We start from the raw sequence: 23754 nt of genomic DNA on the forward strand, positions 1-23754 counted from the left end.
GATTCGTAATGTGGTCATGCCCAAAAAAAAGCTGTCTAGTTTTTGTACTAAGCTGACTATGAATGTGCTTATGATGTCCAAAAATACCATCTAGGTTGGAAGCTTACTAGGCTTAGCGAGAAAGCCTCTGAACTGAGACCATTGCTTGTTCTCTATTGCACTTCATTAGGGCACTTGACCCCTGGGCTTCACTGTCCCTCCTCCAGGTAGAAAGCCAAGTCGAGTAATGTGTTTCTGCTGAACAAGTCATTTCACTGTTATGACTCCATCATCTGATGATGCTTGGACGCCGTCTTGCACCCGCCCAGAAAAGTCGCAACTCCGAAACAGTACGGAAGCAGCACTGTCCGGGAAATCCCGATCGCCATCTCCCCCTCCACCCCCCTTTACTAATGTTACCGCACCTCCAACCTTCCCTCCCCCCAGCCAGAGGAGTAGAAACAACAAGCCGCCATTTTGTTTGTGCGGAGAGAGTGAAGGAGGCAGGAGCGACCGAAAAAAAAGCCACTCGAGCGCCGACCACTGCGACTCTGAGCGCCGCCGGCTCCGTCCTCGCGGATCCAAACCGGATAAAACACAACCCGGGTGATTAGCGGAGGAAACGGAGGGAGATTATAGATTCTTCAGTGTGGAAATAAAAAAAGCAGACCGGGTTTGCCTTTCTTTTTCTGTTCTTTTTTTTTTAAACGAGGCGGAAGAGGGCAATACATTTAAACGAAGGGAAGCTCGTCAGGGGGAAAAGGAAAATAACAGCGTCACGAAGTGGGAATATCTGTGAAATTACATCGCCGGTTGCTGGTGGACGACAGCGAAAGTGGGAAAAATTGCAGGAACTGTGCAAAAGAAGGGAGAAATTTAAAAGGGATGAACGCGCAGGGGGGTTCACAGCATCACAAAGCCTATGAAAGGGGTTTGAGGACCCCCAGATTTTGGGGGGTGCAGCTGGCAATATCACCCGGATCGGCAGATGCTTCAGACCCGAGATATTACTGAAGTCCACCTCGGTTCGGTTCATTCTATTTTCGACCCACTGCTGTTCCTCTCGCTCTTTCTTTAATGCTCCGCAAGGCTCTTCGTGCAGTGACAAATTATTCTTATTTGCTCGATGTGACAGTGCATTGAAATACAAGCAAATGCATTGACCAACTTCACTTGATTCCCATTCTTTAGTTCGTGCACACAGCGAACTGCGAGACAACATCTTCTTGCACTTCAGACGAATTGCATACATGTTCTGTCCATCAGACAGCCACTTTTGAAATCATTTCTTTGCATTTTTTTGCATGCACGAGCTGTGCGCAGTGCAGGGTGGTCTCGTGAAGCAATGGTCAGAGATTTCCTGCAAACACTTTTAACTCGTGCAGTGGACACATTCACACAGAGGGCGCACGAGCCATATTCAGACGTGAATGCACAATAAACCATTTAACTTGACACTTTGAAGTGTTGTTGCAAAATACTAAGACATGGACACTTAAATATATGCAAGTTGTCTGGAATCCTCTGAAGTGGTAGCTCGTGCATTCAAACTCAAGTCATTTCAGTCCTTGGATGCACATTTCTCGTGTTATTTATTCTGCAAAGAGGAGGAAACTTTTACATTCATACGATTGCTTAATTATATTACGATTTTCAAGTATTTATTTGTTCTCTCTATCCAACTTGATTACTTGGGAGGAAATAAAGACGTCGGCGAAGGAGATTCATGTCAATTTTAAGGAGCTCGATGGACTTTTAATCAAAGTAAAGTGATGCTGTTTGAGAATTGCACATGCTACAATGCAAAGCGAGAAGGAATTCTGAATCTTATTGTTTGCTTATAAGCATTGCATGAAGTCGCACCGGAGTGAGTTCGCTTTCTCGTACACAACGCCTTAAAAAAAAACCCAACACTTCAGTTCGCCGCCGACAATGGCGGAAAAGACGGATGCAAGCAGCGAGGATAAATCTTGGGAAAATTGCTCAGTCGCCGAGGAGGCTACGTGAGTTTGCGGCGAGCTTGCATGACCGTCTGTCCCTCCCTTCACCTCCTCCATTCGGAAATATACTTTGAGGAACTAAAGACTAGAAAATCTTAAAAGGGAGCATTAAAGGTGGACTGAACATTGAAGCATTGCATTGCATGCATGTATCGTCCCATGAAAGGGAAACGGGAATACGTCCGGAGCTCGTGAACGAGGAGATTTCATTCGCACATCGGCTCGCGACTGCACAGGAAGGGCTATCCTACGCGGGATATATGCATTAACACTAAACCGGAGGAAAACTATGGCCGATAATGTGCTGGACTCCGGTCCGCCTTCAGCTAAGAGGCCTAAATTGTCTTCCCCGGCTCTGTCGGTCTCCGCGAGCGATGGAAACGGTAAATAATAATGTTCACGCGCTGCGGTGTGCGGCGTATCTCGCGCCTGCACATCGCCGCCGTTCGCGTGCATGTATGAAAAAAACACACGCGACGTGTGTTTTTAAGAGCTTTCTTTGCTTGTATTTGTTTGTTTGCATCATCCTCGGTATTTAAATAACTTAGCAGCATAGCTAGCAGGCTAATTTGCTCAGTGGTTTCATTTGAAGTTGATGAGGTGCGTTACAAAACTGTTTGTGCTCGATCGTCTGAGTGTGCAAAATAGTAGGCAGTGTTTTTCCGGGTGTACGTTACACAAACTTTTGGCGTTGTGCGACGTCGAGAGTTGGGGTTGGTGTCAAAGGTTTATGAGGTGATGCATTTTGAGCTTGTCAGGAAAGGAAAACTCGACACACACGCGTTATAAATCACGTCGCTTTACTGACACACGATTGGGAACGACGTCGAGATCACTTATCAAGTTGCTTCACATTTAGTGTGTACTAAATAGTTGACAAACCAGTGTTTGCGAGTTTCTAATAAACACTAAGCGGTAGATGCTGCCTCATCTAACTGGTTTTTCTATATCTTAAACTAGCTTTAGGTGGTTTGCTGGTCTTCCTGTCTGACCAGAGGAAAAGTGCCCAAGACCCTTCTAAAACCAGCATGTCCAGTTAAGGCCAGCTGACCATCCTAGGCTGGTTTAAGCAGTTTTTCCTAGCAGAGTTTAATGTCTAGAAATCAAAGTCCGGTCATATTGTCTTATGCACTGTAGAGATCCACAATACAGTGTTTTAATGGTTGATGTTATGCTTTTATATATATTTACTTATATCAAATAAGGTGAATTTGAATCACCATTATATAAAAAAAAGAAACTTTTGATAACTGAAAATAAGTTTAGGACGTTCGGGGTAAGTTGTGCCACTGTTTATGTTGTCATGTAGGAACTGAGAAATGAGATTTTATGCCAAATTGAATACTTGGGATTTTATTCCAGAGTTATTTTATTGCTTTCTATCCACAGTTTCTTAAAGATACCCATAAAACAGCCATAAATAGGTTATTTTAATATTCAGAATATTCATATTTCATTTTTAGAATTTTTTTTTTTTACTTTTCTCCTATGCATCTCTTGAAATAATCATGCATTTAAAAAAAACATTTTTAAATATAAGGTGACATGACAAATTAAGCCTTTTAGATTATGATTATTTAGATTAGATTAAGCCTTTAGATTTAGATTAACCATTTTGTCTATGACCTCAACTCAAATCTAAATATTGTATAATTATGAATCACTTGGCTGATAAATCGATCTATCATTAATGTCGAGACTGCATTCAAAAATTTGCTTGCTTCTTATATAGAGTATGTTGCATGTGTAAGTTGTTGGTGCGTTGCTGTTATCAGGACTTGCCATTATGTAGGAAAAGGCCCCCATTTTGTCCCACTTGTCCATTGTTGTGCCATGCCATGTGTTTTTTATTAGTATGAACCATTAGGGCATGCACACACCGGCTCTACTATATGAGATGATAATCTCAGCTTTTTTTCTCGTCACGAGAGCTGTCATAATCTTGCAGTTTTCTCACCATCAGCTGAGATTCGTTAAATTTCACTGGTCAGTTTGTGTAGATTCCTTACTGTGTGGTGTCTGATAGACCGAGATACTGAGCAGTCTAACTTTACATTAGAGACGTTGTTCGTTTATTGTGTAGTATTATTTAATCTCATCAGATTAATCAGTCTGCAAACTCACAACTTGGGTAAAATATGATTTCTTTTGCTGAAAAGGTCTCATTTTTTGGGCACGCTATAATTATTCTCTAATGGATCTAATTATGAGTGATTTTTCTGTGAGCGACAACCTGATTAAAGTCTGTTTTTCTCCGTCTTTCAGATTTCGGCTCTCTATTTGACCTGGAGCATGACCTCCCAGATGAGCTCATTAACTCCTCCGACCTGGGCCTTCCTAACGGGATGGACCCCAGCCAGTTGCACACCAGTCTGGGAGGCGGAGGGATGTCAGGTCCTCTGGGCGGCTCGGGCCAGGACACTGCGGCCAAACACAAGCACCTGTCTGAGCTCCTCCGCCCTGGCGCCCCTCCATCCACCTCCACAGCCACCAGCAGCCCCGGTAACGCGGCCTCCCTGGGGATGATGGGAGGTCTGGGCGGCGGCCCGGTTACTCAGGGACTGGGTGGCCCTCAACAGCAGCAGCCTGGCATGATGCCGCAGCCTGGCATGGTGTCGGGAATGAACCGGGGCATGATGGGCACCCAGAAAGGGAACGGACAGCCGCAGAGCATGATGGGAGGGCAGATGATGAATGGTGCACCCAGAATGGGCTACGCCAATGTGAACATGAATGCGGGCATGGCTGGTAACGGGAACATGTTGCCCGACTCTCTGCAGCAGCAGAACGCAGGGCAGCAGATGGCTCAGGCAGCAATGAGACCGCAGCAACCAGGAACGGTGAACAAGGTAACCTGTGAACAATACTATAGTGAGACAAGTATGCATCCATGCACAGTGGAGTGCACACAAAACTTTAAAGCTAACTCATTACACTTCTGTAATCTGACATGTTTCTAAACGAAAGATCTATATCAATATCTGTGTCTTTATCTGTTAAAATATCAAAATGATCTGTATTTGGAAAAACAGAAAGTGAGCAGGGTCTAAACTGGAAGTTCGTAAAATTACATGAGACGCTTGTTTTAATTCTGTTCCCTTCATAGTTTTATTTAACAAATATGTCTTGTATAATAAATATTTTTATTACAAATATCCTCTGATTAAAACAATAATATTAAAAGTTGTATAAAAGGGCAGTGTTGGGGGTAACGCTATCGACTGACAGCTCTCCTGTCCCCATGTTGAGAGAAATCGGGAGTAAGTGCAGAGGCGTTGTGTGATCTGTGTAAATATAATGGTTATTCTAGACTAAATGTGAGCGTACATTTACTCATTTATTCGTCTGTAATCCACAATGGCAGCACAGCTGAAAGGCTTGTTTGTTTGAACTGCGCCCTCCACTGTACAGGCGTGAATCTCATTTCCTTCAGCCTGAGGCTTATTCATGTCACTGTTGGTGTGACTCGGCCTTAAAGTCGTCATGAAATCAAAATTGACCCCATTTACTTTGTTGGCGTATATTACTGGTCTTGTGGTGAACAATTAATCCGTGCAAGTTAACACACAGAAAAAAATAGTTTGTCGTGGTAATCTTTAATCAAAATCTGAAAAGTTACTTCCGGTCTGTAATGGCGTTCCTTCTCTGATGATGCCAGTTTGACGGCTTGGGTTGAAAACATTTAAACCACTCCCCTCCAACGGTTAGTCTGCTTTGAGCGAGAGATGGAGAGGAGGAGCGCTAAAGTAAAACCCTGCCCTTTATTCAGTATTTCATTTCACTTGGTAATACGTCACAACACTGGAGAAAATTTGTTTGCAACTTCTGGTTCACGGGGACTTTAAAATGAGCCTTTTTTTGTTGTTATAAAAACAAACAGCGCAGCCCAGATGAGAAAAAGTAACACACAAGTAATTCATTACTTTCCATAAAAAGTACCTAAGTAACACAAATAGTTACCTTTTTAGGGAGTAACGCAAAAGTAACTTTCCCCAACACTGTAAAAGGGTACAAAATTCCAGAGGAATGTTGTGTACAGAGTTATATCAGGACAAACATCCCCAACCTCAAATAAGAGGATTCTATATAAACTAGATGATAAGAGAACATGGAAGTTGAAAGAAAATATTCAGTGGTTGAAAATTGCTAAAACAGCTATTACTATTCATACAAATGCAAATCTGAACAAAGTATAAAGAATACAAAATTCTTACTGGCTCCGGGAGAGAGTGAGAAACTTGTATCCCCTCGTACAAGATTTATAACCTTTAAAAAGACACGTCAAGTAGTAGAAAATGTGTATGATTCAGTATCTAAAGGCTGGAATACACTGCTCAACTTTAAAACAATAGTCATTTTACACTTGCCGACTTTGTAAATAGTTACAGAGGAAAAAGTGGGCATCATACGCTAAACGACATGTACGATCACACACTATCAGACTTTCAAGACATTACGAACAACAAATGACAACAATATCTGTTCTAAAATTGGCTCAGGCCCTTTTTACACTAGTGCATTTTCGTTTTGAAATGGCGTTTTAAAATGAAAAGATCCTCGTCTATACTTTCGTTTCAGAAACAATCTCTGTCTACACTACTCGACCGAAAACGCATGTCACGTAGGGCTGCAACGATTAATCGCGATTAATCGTTTGCAAAATAAAAGTCTTTGTTTACGTAATATATATGTGTGTGTTCTGTGTATAATAATTATGTATATATAAATACACACACATACAGGTATAGAGTTTAGAAATATATGCATGTATTATAAATATATATATTTATATACATTTTATATTACATATAAACAAATATTTTATAAATATAAATATAAAATTTTTCTTAAATATATACATGAATGTGTGTGTATTTATATATACATAATTATTATACACAGAACACACACATATATATTACGTAAACACAGACTTTTATTTTGCAAACGATTAATCGTGATTAATCGTTGCAGCCCTAATGTCACGTGATCTTTAATGCTAAAAAGTACTGACTTCGGTACCTATCGGTACTGAAATTTTAAAAATGTGACGCTTTGAGCGCTGTTGAGTGGATTCATAAACATCTCTGATTGGCCATTGTGTTGACGTGCTCATCGGATATGCCTGTGATTGGCTACAATGATCAGCGCATGGGAGCATTTGAAAGCACACGGAAGTGTTTGAATTTGAAAGCGTTTTGAAAGTGGGAGCGCGAGCGATTGAAAGCAGGTGTCTAACAGTGGACCGATCTGTGATAGATGCCTGCTTTCAAACGCTCCCGTGTGTATCTGTGTAAGCGCTTAGTGAAGAGATTTATTGATGACTATTTACAACATTTTTACAGCATTGATCATTGAAGCCAATCACAGACATATGCGATGAGCCGTGAAAACAACGGCCAATCAGAGATGTTTACGAATCCACTCAACAACACTCAAAGCGTTCAGTACTGACTAGGTACCAAAGTCGGTACTTTTGACAACTCTAGCGTGTACAAGTGTAAACAGTTGCATCTTGCACATCTAGGCAGCTGCGATATTATAAAATGCAGAGTTTAACTGCACAATGGCTACTAAAAAGGACCACAAAGTCAGCAAAGCATGCAATTCCATCTCCATGTTATTGTTTACACGGTCATCGAGGCTGATACATTACAGAGCCGCTAAGAGAGACGACTCTGGGCTGAGTTTCCCCAAAGCATTGAAAGTTGATCATATAGCCACCAGCGGTCTCGCTCTACGATCAATTTAGGCTTGTGATGCTTTTGGGAAACGATCTGTTATTGTTGTGTTCTGGTAGCAGAATGTGGGCAGTCACGCCTTCATCATCAAAAGTCTCAGTTTTGGTCCGTTTACACTGAAATGCAACCGTGGAGCTTTCAAACTAAAATGGGGTCTGCAGCATTTTCGAAAGTCTCTGTTTTCGAGGGTCAAAAGCGCTGGAGTAGTGTAAATGACAGGCGTAACTGTAGTAAAAAATTATTCGTTTCAAAACGAAAACGTACTAGTGTAAACAGGGTCTCAAAATATCAAACATGCTTGATATCTTCCAACTGGATGGAATCAAAATTTAAAGTCTTTCACCATCATACACTACACGATTTTCTGTGAGATCTGTCTACTCAAATCTGCAACTGGCTCTGACTTTTGGCAACTAGCGTCAGGTTGTCCAGACTGTAAATCAGGGCAAAAGTCGTGTAGTGTATTCCAGCCTTTAGTTGATATTACTCTTGTCATGCTCTTATTTCTGAGAGGCGAGAGGCACAGAGATGGCGATGTGGCTATTAGATTTGCGATCGTGCTGCGCTCATTTCATTAGTGTACAGTCATTTGTGTTTCATATTGTAGATTTTAAAACATTGAAATAGACATATGAAATAGTAGTAGTATTTTAATTTACCTTACTCCTGGCAGGCTCTTATTTCTGAGAGACACACCGAAGCGGCAATGCAGCTATTTGCGATCATTATGCTCATTTAATTAATGTATAATGTCGTGCTATGATACCCTGGTTCATCTGTTATCCAACAAACATGAGAAGTGTCTGCCGAATATTTTTCCTTTTATTCTGTTGAATTTGTTATTTGTTTTGAAGCCATTATCTGCCTTTTTGAATTAGGTATTCGGCTTCGGGCACATCCCTAGTTTCCACAAATGTTTTCCGTCACAGAAATAAATGACATTTTAAAATATATATTAAAGTAAAAAGCAGTTGTTTATATATAAATTTTTACATCAACATGAGTGTTACTGTCCATCAGATGAATTAAAGACCCAATGAAATCGATATCAATAAACCATCTATTGGATATTTTTAAATTTAAAGGTGCCCTCGAATGAAAAATTGAATTTATCTTGGCATAATTGAATAACAAGAGTTCAGTACATGGAAATGACATACATTGAGTCTCAAACTCCATTGTTTCCTCCTTCTTATATAAATCTCATTTGTTTAAAAGACCTCCGAAGAATAGGTGAATCTCAACACAACACGACTGTTACGTAACAGTCGGGATCATTAATATGTACGCCCCCAATATTTGCATATGCCAGCCCATGTTCAAGGCATTACACAAGGGCAGCCAGTATTAACGTCTGGATCTGTGCACAGCTGAATCATCAGACTAGGTAAGCAAGCAAGAACAATAGCAAAAAATGGCAGATGGAGCGATAATAACTGACATGATCCATGATATCATGATATTTTTAGTGATATTTGTAAACTGTCTTTCTAAATGTTTCGTTAGCATGTTGTTAATGTACTGTTAAATGTGGTTAAAGTTACCATAATTTCTTACTGCATTCACGGAGACAAGAGCCGTCGCTATTTTTATTATTAAACACTTGCAGTCTGTATAATACATAAACACAACTTCATTCTTTATAAATCTCTCCAACATTGTAGCCTTTAGCCACGGATCACAGCCTCAAATTCATTCAGAATCAATGTAAACAATATAACAGTATACAATACTCACATAATCCGACGCATGCATGCTGCATGCATGACGAACACTTTGTAAAGATCCATTCGAGGGTTATATTAGCTGTGTAAACTTTATGCACTGTTCAAGGCAAGCGCGAGCTCCGTGGGCGTGGAGCAGGAGAATTAAAGGGCCAGTAGCCCTGAATCGGCTCATTTATAATGATGCCCCAAAATAGGCAGTTAAAAAAATTTATTAAAAACAAATCTACGGGGTATTTTGGGCTGAAACTTCACAGACATATTCAGGGGACACCTTAGACTTATATTACATCTTTTAAAAAAAAGTTCTAGGGCACCTTTTAACATTTTTTTCTTTTATGTTTAGTCCCAACTTCCTGTTTTAACAGTTGCTGAACTGTTTTATGGAACAAAAAGTGCAATGCTCCGGTTCTGTCGCACACCTATCAGTCCTGTGGACCTAAGCTTTATGGTTAATTTGCTTTGGATGGAAGTAAATATCAAATATTAAAGGTCAAAAAAAAAAAAAAGGATCTATGACTTTTAAAGGCCAAGTTTTCTTATTTTCAAACTTTGACTTGAAGACTCATGTAGTGTTTACTCACTTGAAAACTCAAGTTGTTTTTCAAAAACTAAATTCACAGATCTGATTAGTTATGTTCTTGTTACAGCACTGTATTCCCCTCTTTTTTTTTTTTTTTGTCTAGTAACACTTAGAAATCAGGTAGTGAAATAGACTACTCAAGTGAATAAATAAAGATCTTGTGGTGTTTCTTTTATTTGGACGAGACGTTCAGTGATGTGATCCTTGGAACACATCTGAAACTCCTCAGTTTGAAAAACCTTCTCAGCTCCCTCATACGAGGAACTGCGCACCATTTTGTGGATTCACAGGCGATTGCACAACCTGGGCCGCAGGAAATGGGTGGAAAAAAAGAGGGAATGACATTTTCTTTGTTTTGCTTTGCTCTTTTAGAAATTTTAGCAACTGTTTGAGGTTTGTTTTACGGAATTGATACCGCAGTGTCACTAACATTATATGTATGAAGTGAGTAGACAATGTGAACATTAAACATGCTGATGAATCTACTGATTTTTTTTCCCCTCTCTGTCTCTCAGATGGGAATGATGGCTGCTCCGGGCCCCTACGGTGGTTCGTACGGTCAGTGTGGAGGACAGTCCCTTGGGCCTCAGCTCCAAAACAAAGCGGGTCAACCCAACAGCATTAATCAGTTCAACATGGACAAGAAACCTCAGCATGGGCAGAATATGGGTGGCATGGTGAGAGACCTATATAGAAAATATCATAGTGAACCACATCCACACATTCACTTAGCCTCTCTGACTGAAAGGATGACAAGCTGACAAGCAAATTCGTCCGTCCGTCCATCCATGCCACACTCCCCATCATTATTTTTTTTTAAAGATATTATGTCTATTCAGCATGGATGCATTAAATTGATCAAAAATGTCAGTAGAAACATTTATAATGTCACAAAACATAAATGCTGTACTTTGCATTTATCAAAGAATCCTGAAAACACTATGTATGTATCATAGTTTCTTCAAAACTAAGCAGCACGACTGTTTTCAACATTGATAATGAGAAGAACTGTTTATTGAACGGTGAATCAGCATATATCTAGAAGATCATGTGACACTAAAGAAAAATTCAGCTTTGCCTTGACAGGAATAAATAACAATTTAAAATACATTCAAATAGAAAACTGTTTTAAATTGTAATAATATAACACATTATAACTTTACTGTATTGTTGACCAAATAAATGCAACCTTGATTATGACAATAAAAAAAACTTTACGTATATGCTGCCATCATTGCTAACAGACACTCCAGTCTTCCCTGATCCTTAAATATGTAAATCACTTTGAGCTGCAGGAACATGAAATCCTGACCCTTGGAAAACCTTCTGTTTCTAGCAGAGCTCAGGTGTGGTGGGTGGCGTCTCGGGCCCGGTTGGGGCAGTAGCGCCCCCTGCGGCGGACCCGGAGAAGCGTAAACTCATTCAGCAGCAGTTGGTGCTGTTACTGCATGCTCACAAGTGCCATCGCAGAGAGCAGGCCAACGGAGAGGTCCGCCAGTGCAACCTGCCCCACTGCAGAACCATGAAGAACGTCCTTAATCACATGACCCACTGTCAGGCCGGCAAATCCTGCCAGGGTGAGCGGAGCCACCCATTCATAATCTTTCATTCCTATTTTATCTTCCCCGCACATAAAAAAGATAGCACCTTACTTACGTGCTTGTGTTCCCCGACAGTGGCTCACTGCGCGTCCTCCAGGCAGATCATCTCTCACTGGAAGAACTGCACGCGGCATGACTGTCCCGTCTGCCTGCCGCTCAAGAGCGCCGGAGACAAAAGAAACCAGCAATGTGAGCTATTATGCACAAATGCTACTGTATGACTTTCTTTCTTCTGTGGAACACAAAGAAAATATTTGGATGAATGTTTCAGCTGTTTTCCCCCTTACAGTGAAAATCAATGGGGTCCAAAACAACACTTGATTCCATTGGTTTAATACTTGGTTTAAAATATCTACTATTACTCAACATATTGTAGTATTTGAAAGGATTGTTCGATCACTCATCCTTCATCTCTGTCTTTCTCTAGCTCTGCTGGGAGGTGCTGGGATGGGCATGGGTGGTCCATTAGGTGGGTCATTACCTGGCGGCCAGCCTTCAGCCCCAAACTTAAACCCACCCAGTCAGATTGACCCAAGCTCCATCGAAAGGGCGTACGCCGCTCTTGGACTCACCTACCAGGGCAACCAGGGATCCAGTCAGAATCAGCAGACCTCGGTACCTTCTCAACCCGGCATGAGGACACTCAACAACATAGGTAAGAGTTTCCGTAACCTTTTGTTTTTGGGCTTGTACATATTCCCACGACAGGAAGTAAGTGCGCAAGACCATCCCTAGTCTGAAACATGCTGAAGTGCAGTACTCTTAACACATACTGAATCCACACTATCTCTAATACCGCTTCAGAGCGGGCTTTGAGACTATGCGTATCATTCATCTCATTCAGGAACTTGCATGCCCTGATTTTGCATTATGTGTAGGAAAACTTTCCAGTGTAAGGTAAATTAATTAAATGTCACACATAATTTGGTTGTGAAACATTATCCCCCGGTTTCACAGACAAGGCTTAAGCTAGTCCTAGACTAAAATGCATGTTTGAGCTGTTTTAAATGAAAGCAACTTGTACTGGCATATCGTAAAATATGTCAGTGCCACTGTTTTGACTCAAGATGTAACACCAGTAAGGTTGTTTTTTTTTTCTAGTGTACGTTTATAAAAGCTACTTAAATATCCTAATTGAACTAAGGTCTAATCCTCGTTTAGGCTAAGCCCTGTCTGTGAAACCGGACCAAAGTGTTGCACATTATATTGGTGCAGAGATTTGTATGTATTTTGTAAAACGTTTGAAAAATAAAATAAACAAAGCACCATAGTCACACAGTGATTAAGTGTGTCCCATTGAGTAAACAAAAATCTTAAAACTCAGAGTTCATGCCCACTTGAACACTTTCGCCAAACTCCGGAAATCCGTCATGCAAGTAGACAAGCGGTCAAGTGCAAAAACAAGAATTGTGGGTATTTGGACAAGCCCTCCACTAATGTGATCCGCTGATCTTTTATACGTCTATATTGTTGTAGAACAAAAGATTGATCATATTGATAAAACACATCTGATTAAACAAAAAAAGTGTCAGTAATTCAATACAACATACATGAAAAATAGAATGTTTCTGAAAAATAATATAATGAATAATAATAATAATAATTTTATTTTACATTAATTACAATACTAATATTTATTGCTGTCTTAATTTCTTCATTTTTAAACCATCAAAGCCCTTAAAGCTTCACTTTTGTCAATTGCTTCTCATTACAAGAATGATGAGATGATTGATGCATGCTGCGTTCCCAAATGCATTAAAATGATTCAAACTCCGAGCAGATGCAGAGATTGTTTTACAGAGAGTTTTTGTGGAGCAGCATTTACTGTAAACCGAGCTGCCTCTGAGCCGCTGCAAACTCCGGGAGATAATGAGCTGCTCATGCGTATAAACACTGTGAAACATGCAGTGCATATATTTATTTAATTCAGTTGAAGTGTTTGCAATTTATTTTTAACTGCACTAAGCCATATCACAATTTTGTTTTTATTTCGATTTTATGCTTGCTGCAAAAAAAAAAGATTTTCTTAGTCAGTATTTTTGTCTTGTTTCCCAGTATCTGATCATTCTTAAATCAAGATGCATTTACTCCAGATATTAATTCATGTTGTCTCGAGAGAAAAAAAAAAATGCTTAAAACAAGAATAGTATTTGCCAATGGGTTAAAGGGTTAGTTCACCCCAAAATTAAAATTCTATCATTTATTACTCGCCCTCTTGTGGTTCCAAACCTGTAAGACTTTCGTTAATCTTCGGAACACAAATGAAGGTCTTTTTTATGAAATCTGAGAGATTGACAGCCTACACAACTACCACTTTCAAGCCCCAGAAAGGTAGTAAAGACATCATAAAAGTAATCCATGTGACTCCAGTGGTGTAAGTGTGGTGTTCAATTTTATGAAGTGATGCAAGCGCTTTATTTGCACAACTGGGGGGGGGGTGGGTTCATAATTTACCACTTTATTTACAAAATACTAATCTCCAGTGCGCATTCATGCAACATCTGCTCTCGCGTCAACACAACACGCATGTTTTGTGGTGCTCTCCGATTTCATTAAAAACATCATAATTTGTGTTCCTAAGATGAACGAATGTCTTACAGGCTTGGAACGACATGAGGGGAATTAATGAGTAATTAATGACAGAATTTTTTTTAATTTTTGGGTGAACTATCCCTTTAAGAAAAAAAAAATTATTAAGTTTATTAAAGAATTAAGTTTATTTAGCATATATTACCTATAATGTCTTATACTGTGTGCTCAAGCAGGTGGGAACTCAATGGGAGTGAACGGTGGAGTCGGGGGTCCGATGATGAACCAGCATCCGGGAATGCTGCCTGACGGCATGTTGCACAGGAGGTACTGAATATCACTGCGGTTCACTGGTTAAAATAGGTTGGTCAATGAAAGTTTAATGTTGATGTTTGATGGTTTGTCTCTCTCTTGCAGTCTGATGAATGACACCTCTGGTGTTGGTAACATGAGTTCTGCAGCGACTGCCACGCCCCCCTCTGCAGGAATGAGGAAGAGCTGGCATGAAGACATCACACAGGACCTCCGGAATCACCTCGTACACAAACTGTGAGTGATACACACACGCACACTACCGACTGCCAATTATGATTAAATCTAACGATCGCTTAGCTCGAATCACGCCAAGCCGTGCAAATTATTATTACTGTTATATTGTTCTCAAATTGTTAATGTTAACAACATCAGCACTGCGTGACTGTGTATTTGGTGTATATTAGCGTTACCTGTAGATTTCAATTTCTGTAGCCATTTTGCATTTTGACTACGAGTGAATCTCCAGCTGTCACTGATGATTGTCATTTGGATCTTTCTGAATTACAATCCACCATCAAAAAAACAAATCACACACAACTGGAAAGTCAAACATAAGGTGCTGTTTAATTCTATGAGCTCGCTCTCAGTCACATGTGTTGTTTTTGTGTGTGAGTAGTGTGCAGGCTATCTTCCCCACTCCGGACCCTGCAGCACTGAAGGATCGTCGTATGGAGAATCTTGTAGCTTACGCACGCAAAGTGGAGGGTGACATGTACGAATCTGCCAACAGCAGGGTAAGAAAACGCTTGCGCAGTCTCATGTCTGTGGATTATATTTGGAGAATATCTGAGTGAATTGACAGGATCACTTGTTTCTTCACTTTTTACCCATGACACAGCTGTCACAGTCTAGTGCTGGACAGAACACTGGAAAAACCATCCTAACCAGGCACAAATACGTCCATAAATTTTTCTGTCTTCACTAAAAGTGCATGAAAAAGACTTTGAACTGAATCATTGTACATGTTTTAAACCGATTTGTAAGAATGATTGTCTTCATGAATGTTTATCTTTTCCAGGCGGAGTATTACCACTTGTTGGCGGAGAAGATTTATAAGATTCAGAAGGAGCTGGAGGAGAAGAGGAGAACCAGACTGCAGAAGCAGGGTATGATGCCAGCTCAGCCTGGCATGCCCAACAGTGCTCTACCTCAAGCACCAGCTGGCATGAATCAGGCACAGCTGCCCAGTACGTACACATACACACCTGCATACATCCGTGAACGGCTACCCGTCAAAATAAAAGCTCGATGCATGAAACGGAAGTTGAGAAATACTTATCTTCCATTTCGTGAGGTATATTCGAGTAAAACGGCTTCTCAATCAACAAAAAATGTAGTGCGGGACTTGATTTTGTCCATCAGGATTTGGATGGGTGCGGTTTGCTATTGGTCAATACCATGTTCATATCGCAGTCTATATTGCAGAAAAAGTAAATATCGCATTGTCAACATTTTTTTTCCAATACCGTGTAGCCCTATCACAATCAGATGCTGATGTTTGTTATTGATTGCGTTGAGTGGTTGTAATGGATGATCTGGTCTCTCCTAGATGGTCCTCATTCAGATCCGTCCTTAGTTCAAGCCACTGGACCCAATCAGATGGTCAACCGCATGCAGAATCCTGCTGGTATGGCACACTCACTAAATGGTCTGTAGTTGAAGAACAGTTTCTTGAACATCCTTAAATAAATCCATATTTTTGTGTTTGTCTTTTCTTGTAACTTTGATTCTCGCTCACCTTTGCAGGTATGAATCAGTTTGCCCAGGTGGGGATGCAGCAGCCAATGGGTCAAAGGGCAACGCCGCCCCTGCCGATGGGAGCAAACCTTAATCAGGTAAATTGACTTGTGACCTGAAGGGGGATGACTTATTCAACTTAAAATGATTTAAGCTTTATTTTGTTGTCTTTATTGTGTATTTTTTAGATGAGTATGCAGGGAACACCTCGAATGGCTCAACCCAATGTACCCCAGTTACAAAATCAGTACATGCAGAACCAGTTTCCAGGGACGGGTGCTGGACTGGGCCAGGGTGTGGTTAGCCTGAACCAGCCTGCAGGGCAGGGAGCCATACCACAGGTCTGCTATTAAAGCACATTCATACCATATTAGTCAGTACATTTTGTTGTATCTAATACTCTAATATGATTCGTCTTTTGGTGGTTATAAGAGTGTATAACCGTTTTTCTGTCATAATCTCTTGTAAAAGACAATATAAATTGACACATGCTAAATTTGAAGAAAAATGACTTTTATTGAGATTTAAGCATAACTTGAGATTATTAGGTTGGAATTGCCATATTAAAACCTCTTTTGTTTCATGTTTTACGTCTTGTGTTTAGTTATGTTGTGTGTGTTTTAGTGTTATTTGAGTGTACTCATAAAACTTAATGTTAGGATGTAAATGAGGATGGATGATTTAACGTTTACATCGTAAAAAAAAAAAACAGTTTATACACTTATTATTTAGCAAGGACACATAAAATTGATCAAAAGGATAGTAAAGAAATTTATAATGGTAAAAAGATTCATATTTCAAATAAAATGCTGTTCTTTTCTACTTTCTAGAGAAAATAAAGTCAATCTTTTCAACAAAAAATCCTAAAAAAAAAAAAATCATAGTTTGCACAAAAATGTAAAATGGCTGATTTCATTGTTGGATATTTCATAATATTACTGCTTTTTTACTGTATTTTTGATCTAAATAATGCAGCCTTGCATAAATTTTAGCGACTCAAACTCTTCATATAATATTTTCAACAAAATTATTTGGACCAAGCAGCCATTTTTGCTAAATAGATTGTAAATGTTTAATGCAAAAACTAAAATACATGTTAAAAATCTAGTTAAGATTAACAGCATGTTTTTCACAGATAGTTCTTTACTGCAGAAACTCAAAGTAATTTGTTCATATTTATATGTACCAATATACATAGTAATACACAAAACACAAACATTTTAAAACATGAGGTGAGACTCCAGTGAATTACTGAATCAGTTTTTTTTTTTTTCAAAATTGATGGTTTGAAAGAACTGATTAGCGATTCATGAAACAAGAAGCAGCCATGAAACATTCTTCAGGAAACTTGCACAAACTTGCGATCATTACAGTATTGATGATGTGTGGTGTTATATCACCAACAAAACTATCAGGAATGTGTTAAATAATAAATGCATCGGCCAGACATTGATGTGTAGTAATACCACCCAGTTAACTCTCACCTCTTTGTTGTCTTTTTCCTCTCTCAGAATCAGATGCCCACTCCACCATCGCTGGCAGTCAGTAGTCCAGTAGCTCAAACTCAGTCTGCGGTCTCTGGCTCTGGAGCCTCTGTTGGCCCTCAGGGGCCTCCGTCCAACCTCCACCAACCTGCTCCACAGTCTGGATTGCACACGCACTGTCCTCCCTTACTCCAGAACTCCCCTTCTCCCGCACGCAGCCTCACCCCTACCCCTGCACCGCACCAAACGCCCCCGCAGTTGCCGGGTAACCAGACTCCCCAGCCCCACACCCCCACTTCTTCGACCACTATGGCCCCACCTGCAACGCAGCTGCCCCCGATGGCACAGGGGGTAGGCTCAGAAAAAAACAGTCAGCTACAGCAGCAGTCACATGGGGGCGGAGCCACCGGAGGCCCCCAAACAGGGCTAGCGTCATCTGTGCCTTCCCAGAATACCCACGGGCTTTGTGCACACCCACACACTCCTGTGAGTATCACAATCGAGAATGTGTTTGTTTAGGGTGCTTTTGCTTGTACCTTCACATCTTCTCATAAGTTGACTCGAATGTCACTGAAGAGCCTCCATTTATTTATTTTTTGTTTAGATCTGCTGTGAATTTAGGGATTTTCGTGGCGTGGAAAATGTGGACAAAATCGTGAAATCCAGTCATAAAAGTGGATTTTACTGTATAACGTGAAATGTCATTTGGCGAAATTTGGATGAATGGATCAAAATAGGATAGTGCTTGAGAATAATACTAAAGCTCAGAAAGACTGCTGTTGAATATATGAAGGCTGCATGTTCTGCGTGTCTCTTGTGTGAATGAGTGCCGCAGTTTTGTCTCTAACACACATACTCAAGCACGCATGAGGCTCGTGGTGTTTTCAGCATCTGCCATCTCGTTATATGAGGACAGACCACTTAAACTTCATCATCAGATACAAAGAAACACAAAAGCCTTCACTACAACTCAGCAAAACAAAGGTTTTTGAAACCTGAAAAAATTTGAACAAATTTATTACTATTGTGGAATATACTTTTCAAAGTAATAATATAGTTTGGTCACACTTTATATTAAGTGGCCTTAACTACTATGTACTTACATTTAAATTAATCATTTGATACAATTCACTTATTGTGTACATGTTTTTACATTGTACTTATATTTTAAAAACACCTGCATGAAATAACATCTGTAATTAATTTCTGTAATTGCATTTATAATTACACTGTTGACCCATCCCTTAACCCTTACCCCCACCCTTAAACCTACCCATACCACCAAACCTGTCCCTAACCTTACCCATATCCCTCCTCAATAGCAGCAAAAGTGTTCTGCAATTCAATATGAACCCAATAAATACATTGTACTTATTTTTGATCTAAGTACATAGTAGTTAAGGCCACTTAATATAAAGTGGGACCTATAGTTTTTAAAACATTTTTTAAATGTACATTTTTTGTCCAAGTTTTAATTTAAACTTTAAACTTCTGTTGTGCAACACTTTGTTTGCAAAACTGAAAAGAAATGGTTCAAATTTAATTTTAAAAGATTAAGTTTAAGGCCCGTTCACACCAAAAATGATAAAATAAACAGAACGATATTGTCGATATTGGGATGCTAATATAGTTATCATTTTAATTATCATTATAGTTAAGCGTGCGCTGCAATTATGTTGTCTGCCACTTTAAATGCTCGAGCTCTTAAAGCAGGATGGATTCTGTCAATATTTTTATCGTTCATCAGCTGGAAACAAAATCGTTCTGAAAGTGATTCCGATGATACAGTTTCTCTGTGCCATTATCATCATTAAACGGATAGTTCACCTAAAAATGAAAATTATCGCATGGTTTACTCACCCTCAAGCCATCCTAGGTGTATCTTCTTTCAGACGAACACAGTCGGAGATATATTTAAAAATATCCTTAGTCCTTAAAGGTATGGTTGTGAATGGGGGACTGAGATTTGAAGACAAAAATAATGCATCCATCCATAAAAAAAAATAATACATACCACTCCTGGGGGTTAATAAAGGCCTTCTGAAGTGAAGCAATGTGTTTTTGTTAGAAAAATATCCATATTTAAAGGTGCCCTAGAACTTCTTTTTAAAAGATGTAATATAAGTCTAAGGTGTCCCCTGAATGTGTCTGAAGTTTCAGCTCAAAATACCCCATAGATTTTTTTAAATACATTTTTTTAACTGCCTATTATGGGGCATCATTAACTATGCACCGATATATAGGTTGCGGCCCCTTTAAATCTCGTGCTCCCGTGAATACAGTAAGAAACGATGGTAACTTTAACCACATTTAACAGTACATTAGCAACATGCTAACGAAACTTTTAGAAAGACAATTTACAAATATCACTAAAAATATCATGTTATCATGGATCATGTCAGTTATTATTGCTCCATCTGCCATTTTTCGCTGTTGTTCTTGCTTGCTTACCTAGTCTGATGATTCAGCTGTGCACAGATCCAGACGTTAATACTGTCTGCCCTTGTGTAATGCCTTGAGCATGGGCTGGCATATGCAAATATTGGGGTCATACATATTAATGATCCCGACTGTTACGTAACAGTCGGTGTTGTGTTGAGATTCACCTGTTCTTCGGAGGTCTTTTAAACAAATGAGATTTATATAAGGAGGAGGAAACAATTGTGTTTGAGACTCACTGTATGTCATTTCCATGTACTGAACTCTTGTTATTCAACTATGCCAATATAAATTCAATATTTAATTCTAGGGCACCTTTAAAATCTTATAAATTCAAATACTAGATTCTGGTGGACAACTATAAGAAGAATGCACAAGAAGAATGTGCAAATCACGGGATAATTTTCATTTTTGGGTGAACTAGCCCTTTAATGGGGGTGTAGCGACTGGTGTTCGTTTAAATTTAGAGTGATTTTTAGAACTATGTCTTCATCATTATAGTTATCATCCTTGGTGTGAATGGGCCTTTAAAGTTGTATGCATTAATTTGATTAATAAATGAAACATAGGGCCCTGTGAATTCCTTTGTTTTGGTTGCAGTTCACTCTGTTTCTCTTTGGATGTTGCATCTCGGATGTTTGACTGTTCCTTATGTCTTAAGGTATACTTCATTTTCCACGTTCCGATCCTTTCGAAGTACTCAGGAGTGCGAAAAGACGTGTTTTTCACGTTAGTGGACTTTGTTTCAAGCGTTCAAGTAACTCCCACATGTGGTGTTGTATGAGCCAAAATTGGGCTGCGGTGTGCGCGGATGTCCGCGGACCCTCCTTGTTACGAAAATTACGTAGCTCAAACAGTGCATGGACCTTCACGGACGGCCGAAGTTTACTTTGGGCTTTAGTGTCTCTTATGTTTGTTCTCTCTCATTCTGCTGTTCAGCATTTCCTTTTGTCTGATCCTTCTTTTGTTTGTCATTGGTTGTTCTCTCTTAGGGGGTTTTCACACTGAAGTTTAGTTCAAAACCGAGCACGGTTCACATGAAAAATTGTTAAGCTATCATGCAGACCAGGGAGCGCACTGAAGTTCCTAAACCAAGACTACCTGTTGGAGATGATCTGAGTTCAGTTGCAATGAACCTGTGGCATGATTCATGTGACTGTGCAACTCAAACTCTGGTCTGCACTTGTTTAGGAAGTAACATGCACATGCATTTTAGCTGATGACGATGTCATTAATTCAAACACATCTAGGAGATAACAGTGGTGTACCTTTTGATATAACAGTGATTTACCTTTGATATGAGCGACAGTGAGCATGCAGAGTGAATGAATGCGACCCGCAATCAGCTCTCTCCTCCTCAAACAAGATTGTTTGTGCGCAGCAGAGAAGCCGCCGTCATGCATCACACAGTCACAAGTATCATTCATTTTTCTGCGCATAATAGCGCCAAATTAAATAACACAGTATATTGACCCCGCATTGTTTTTTTTTCTGTCATGCGCGCTGTCAGGGCTGTCCTTAGGGCGGTGCAACCGCTCCGGGCCCCGTGCTTGAGGGGTCCCCACGGCAAACAGACCGAGGGCACATTGTGATGATGCAAGATGACCGCAAATGCATTGGGGTTTGATAGAACTAAGTAAGTGTGAAACCAGAAGCTCCAGAACAATTGCATTTAGATCCGGTCCGCCACGGCAGACGTGCCCAGTGTGAAACCCCCCTTAATCTGCTGTTTGTTTTGGCTTTTCCTTTATACTCTTGATTCTCATTGCTTTTCTTTGTTGACTGTTGCTTATGGGTCTTGTTTTTTTATTTGCTTGTTCTCTTACTGTATTGTTCTGCAATGGCTGTTCCTTCTGATGTTAGTTTTTGTTTGCCATTGGCTGTTCTTGCATACTCAATTATTCTTTGACTTGTTCTGACATTTGTTTCTCTTTTTGCTCGTGCAATACTTGGTTTTTTTTTTTTTTTAATCATTTTTATTTATTTTTTAGTTTGCTGTTCAATCTGATTTTTGTTTGCCATTGGCTGTCCTTGCGTGCTGTGCTGTTGACATTTTCTATTCACTCCTGTGCTGCTGTATTTTAATTGGCTGTTCCTTCCGACTTTTGTTTGCCATTGGCTGTTTTTTGGTTACTCTACTATTCTTTATTGAATTGTTCTAACATTTTTTTTTTTTTTTTTTTTCTATTACCTCTTATTCTACTTTTTAATTAGCTGTGCCTTCTGACTTTTGTTTGCTATTGGGTCATTCTGTATCATCTCAACCAGAGGTCCCTGGCTCAAATTTTTAATTTTACATTTTTTTCTGTAGAAAGACAAACATTAATAATGATGAAAGCCAAAATATTAAATGTCACAGATGTATATTTACTGAGTAATGCACTATTTTGTAGAGGGGGTCATAATGACAATTTTCACCTGAGATTTGGAGCCAAATTAGAGGGGTGTAAAAATGACTTTAGAAAGATGGCAGCATCGTTATTTTATTTTTGCACAGAGTTTGGTAGGTCTATTAGTAAAATCTGTTGACTTTAGCAATCTTTGTTTCATTATATGCCAATGGCAAAAAGCACTTCTTGTGTGTTTTGCCTCATGTTTGCATGCCTGTAACTCAAGAAGTATTAAAGATATCTTAATATCGTTTTAAAATTCTGGTTCTTAACAAACTTTCCTTTTGGTATCTGCATTTTAAAGGCCTTCAATAGTTCAATCCCAGAGAAACGGAGATCTTAAATTGGTAAATTGTACACATTTTCAGTGGTCAAAAACCAAATGTGGGTCACTTTGCATACAGCTGATACTTTGTTTCTTCTTAAGATATTCCTCTTTAAAAGAAAAAAATGTTAAAACTAGAAATGTATCTCGTGTTTTTTCTATCAACACAATTTTAAGGACATACCTGTCTGAGTGCCATAAATATTATTTTTCTAAAGTTGTCATACCTGTAACTCTGAAAGTATTCAAAATATCTTAATATACTTCTAGATTCTCATTCTTTGGAATCTTAATTTTTCAGTCCCATAGATATAGTGATCTGTTTGTCTTTGTACAGAAAAAATATTAAATGGTTAGTTCACCCGAAAATGAAAATTCTGTCATTAACTACTCGCACTCATGTCATTCTACAACCATAACACCTTTGTTCATCTTCAGAACACAAATTAAGATATTTTTGATCAACTCCGAGTCCAAGGGTATCTGATCCACACATAGACCGCAACATCATTGCACCTTTTGATATCCAGAAAGGTGTTAAAGACATGGATAAAATAGTCAATGTGACTACAAGGTTCAACCTTAATATTATGAAGTGACGAGAATATTTTTTTTGTGCGCAAAAATAAAACAAAAATAATTTATTAACCAATTTGAACCGTTGTCAAACATAGTGAGCTCAGTGCAGGCTTCCTTGTTTACGTCCGAACGCCAACTCAGTATGGCCGAAGTTGAACAGGTGAGCAGCACGACGCATGCATGTGATGCTGACACAGGATCTGGCCAATAATGAGCCGGCATTTGGACATAAGCAACGTAGCCTGCACTGAGTTCACTGTGTTTGACAACGGTTCAAATTGTTTAATAAAGTTATTTTTGTTTTGTTTTTGCGCACAAAAATATTCTC

General features: G+C 39.4%; 1 protein-coding gene across 11 annotated transcripts in view; it reads left to right on the forward strand.

Annotated features, from left to right (window-relative positions):
• Nucleotides 1-444: 444 nt before the first annotated feature.
• The window catches only part of ep300b (E1A binding protein p300 b), a 43527-nt gene continuing 20217 nt past the window's right edge, over nt 445-23754 (forward strand). For 3 of the 11 annotated variants that reach the window (XM_067381550.1, XM_067381555.1, XM_067381553.1), the window contains exons 1-14: nt 445-2362; nt 4245-4828; nt 10543-10704; nt 11364-11604; nt 11704-11817; nt 12056-12283; nt 14391-14484; nt 14575-14706; nt 15089-15206; nt 15491-15659; nt 16022-16120; nt 16219-16307; nt 16398-16550; nt 17721-18179. In XM_067381550.1, coding sequence (XP_067237651.1) covers nt 2269-2362; nt 4245-4828; nt 10543-10704; nt 11364-11604; nt 11704-11817; nt 12056-12283; nt 14391-14484; nt 14575-14706; nt 15089-15206; nt 15491-15659; nt 16022-16120; nt 16219-16307; nt 16398-16550; nt 17721-18179 — 2736 coding nt within the window. In that variant the 5' untranslated portion in view covers nt 445-2268. The remainder of the gene's footprint in view (nt 2363-4244; nt 4829-10542; nt 10705-11363; nt 11605-11703; nt 11818-12055; nt 12284-14390; nt 14485-14574; nt 14707-15088; nt 15207-15490; nt 15660-16021; nt 16121-16218; nt 16308-16397; nt 16551-17720; nt 18180-23754) is intronic. The other 8 variants (XM_067381560.1, XM_067381561.1, XM_067381554.1 and 5 more) reach the window with 7 other exon arrangements.

The sequence above is a fragment of the Chanodichthys erythropterus genome, chromosome 3 (genome assembly GCF_024489055.1).
Source record: "Chanodichthys erythropterus isolate Z2021 chromosome 3, ASM2448905v1, whole genome shotgun sequence".
Classification (NCBI taxonomy): domain Eukaryota; kingdom Metazoa; phylum Chordata; class Actinopteri; order Cypriniformes; family Xenocyprididae; genus Chanodichthys; species Chanodichthys erythropterus.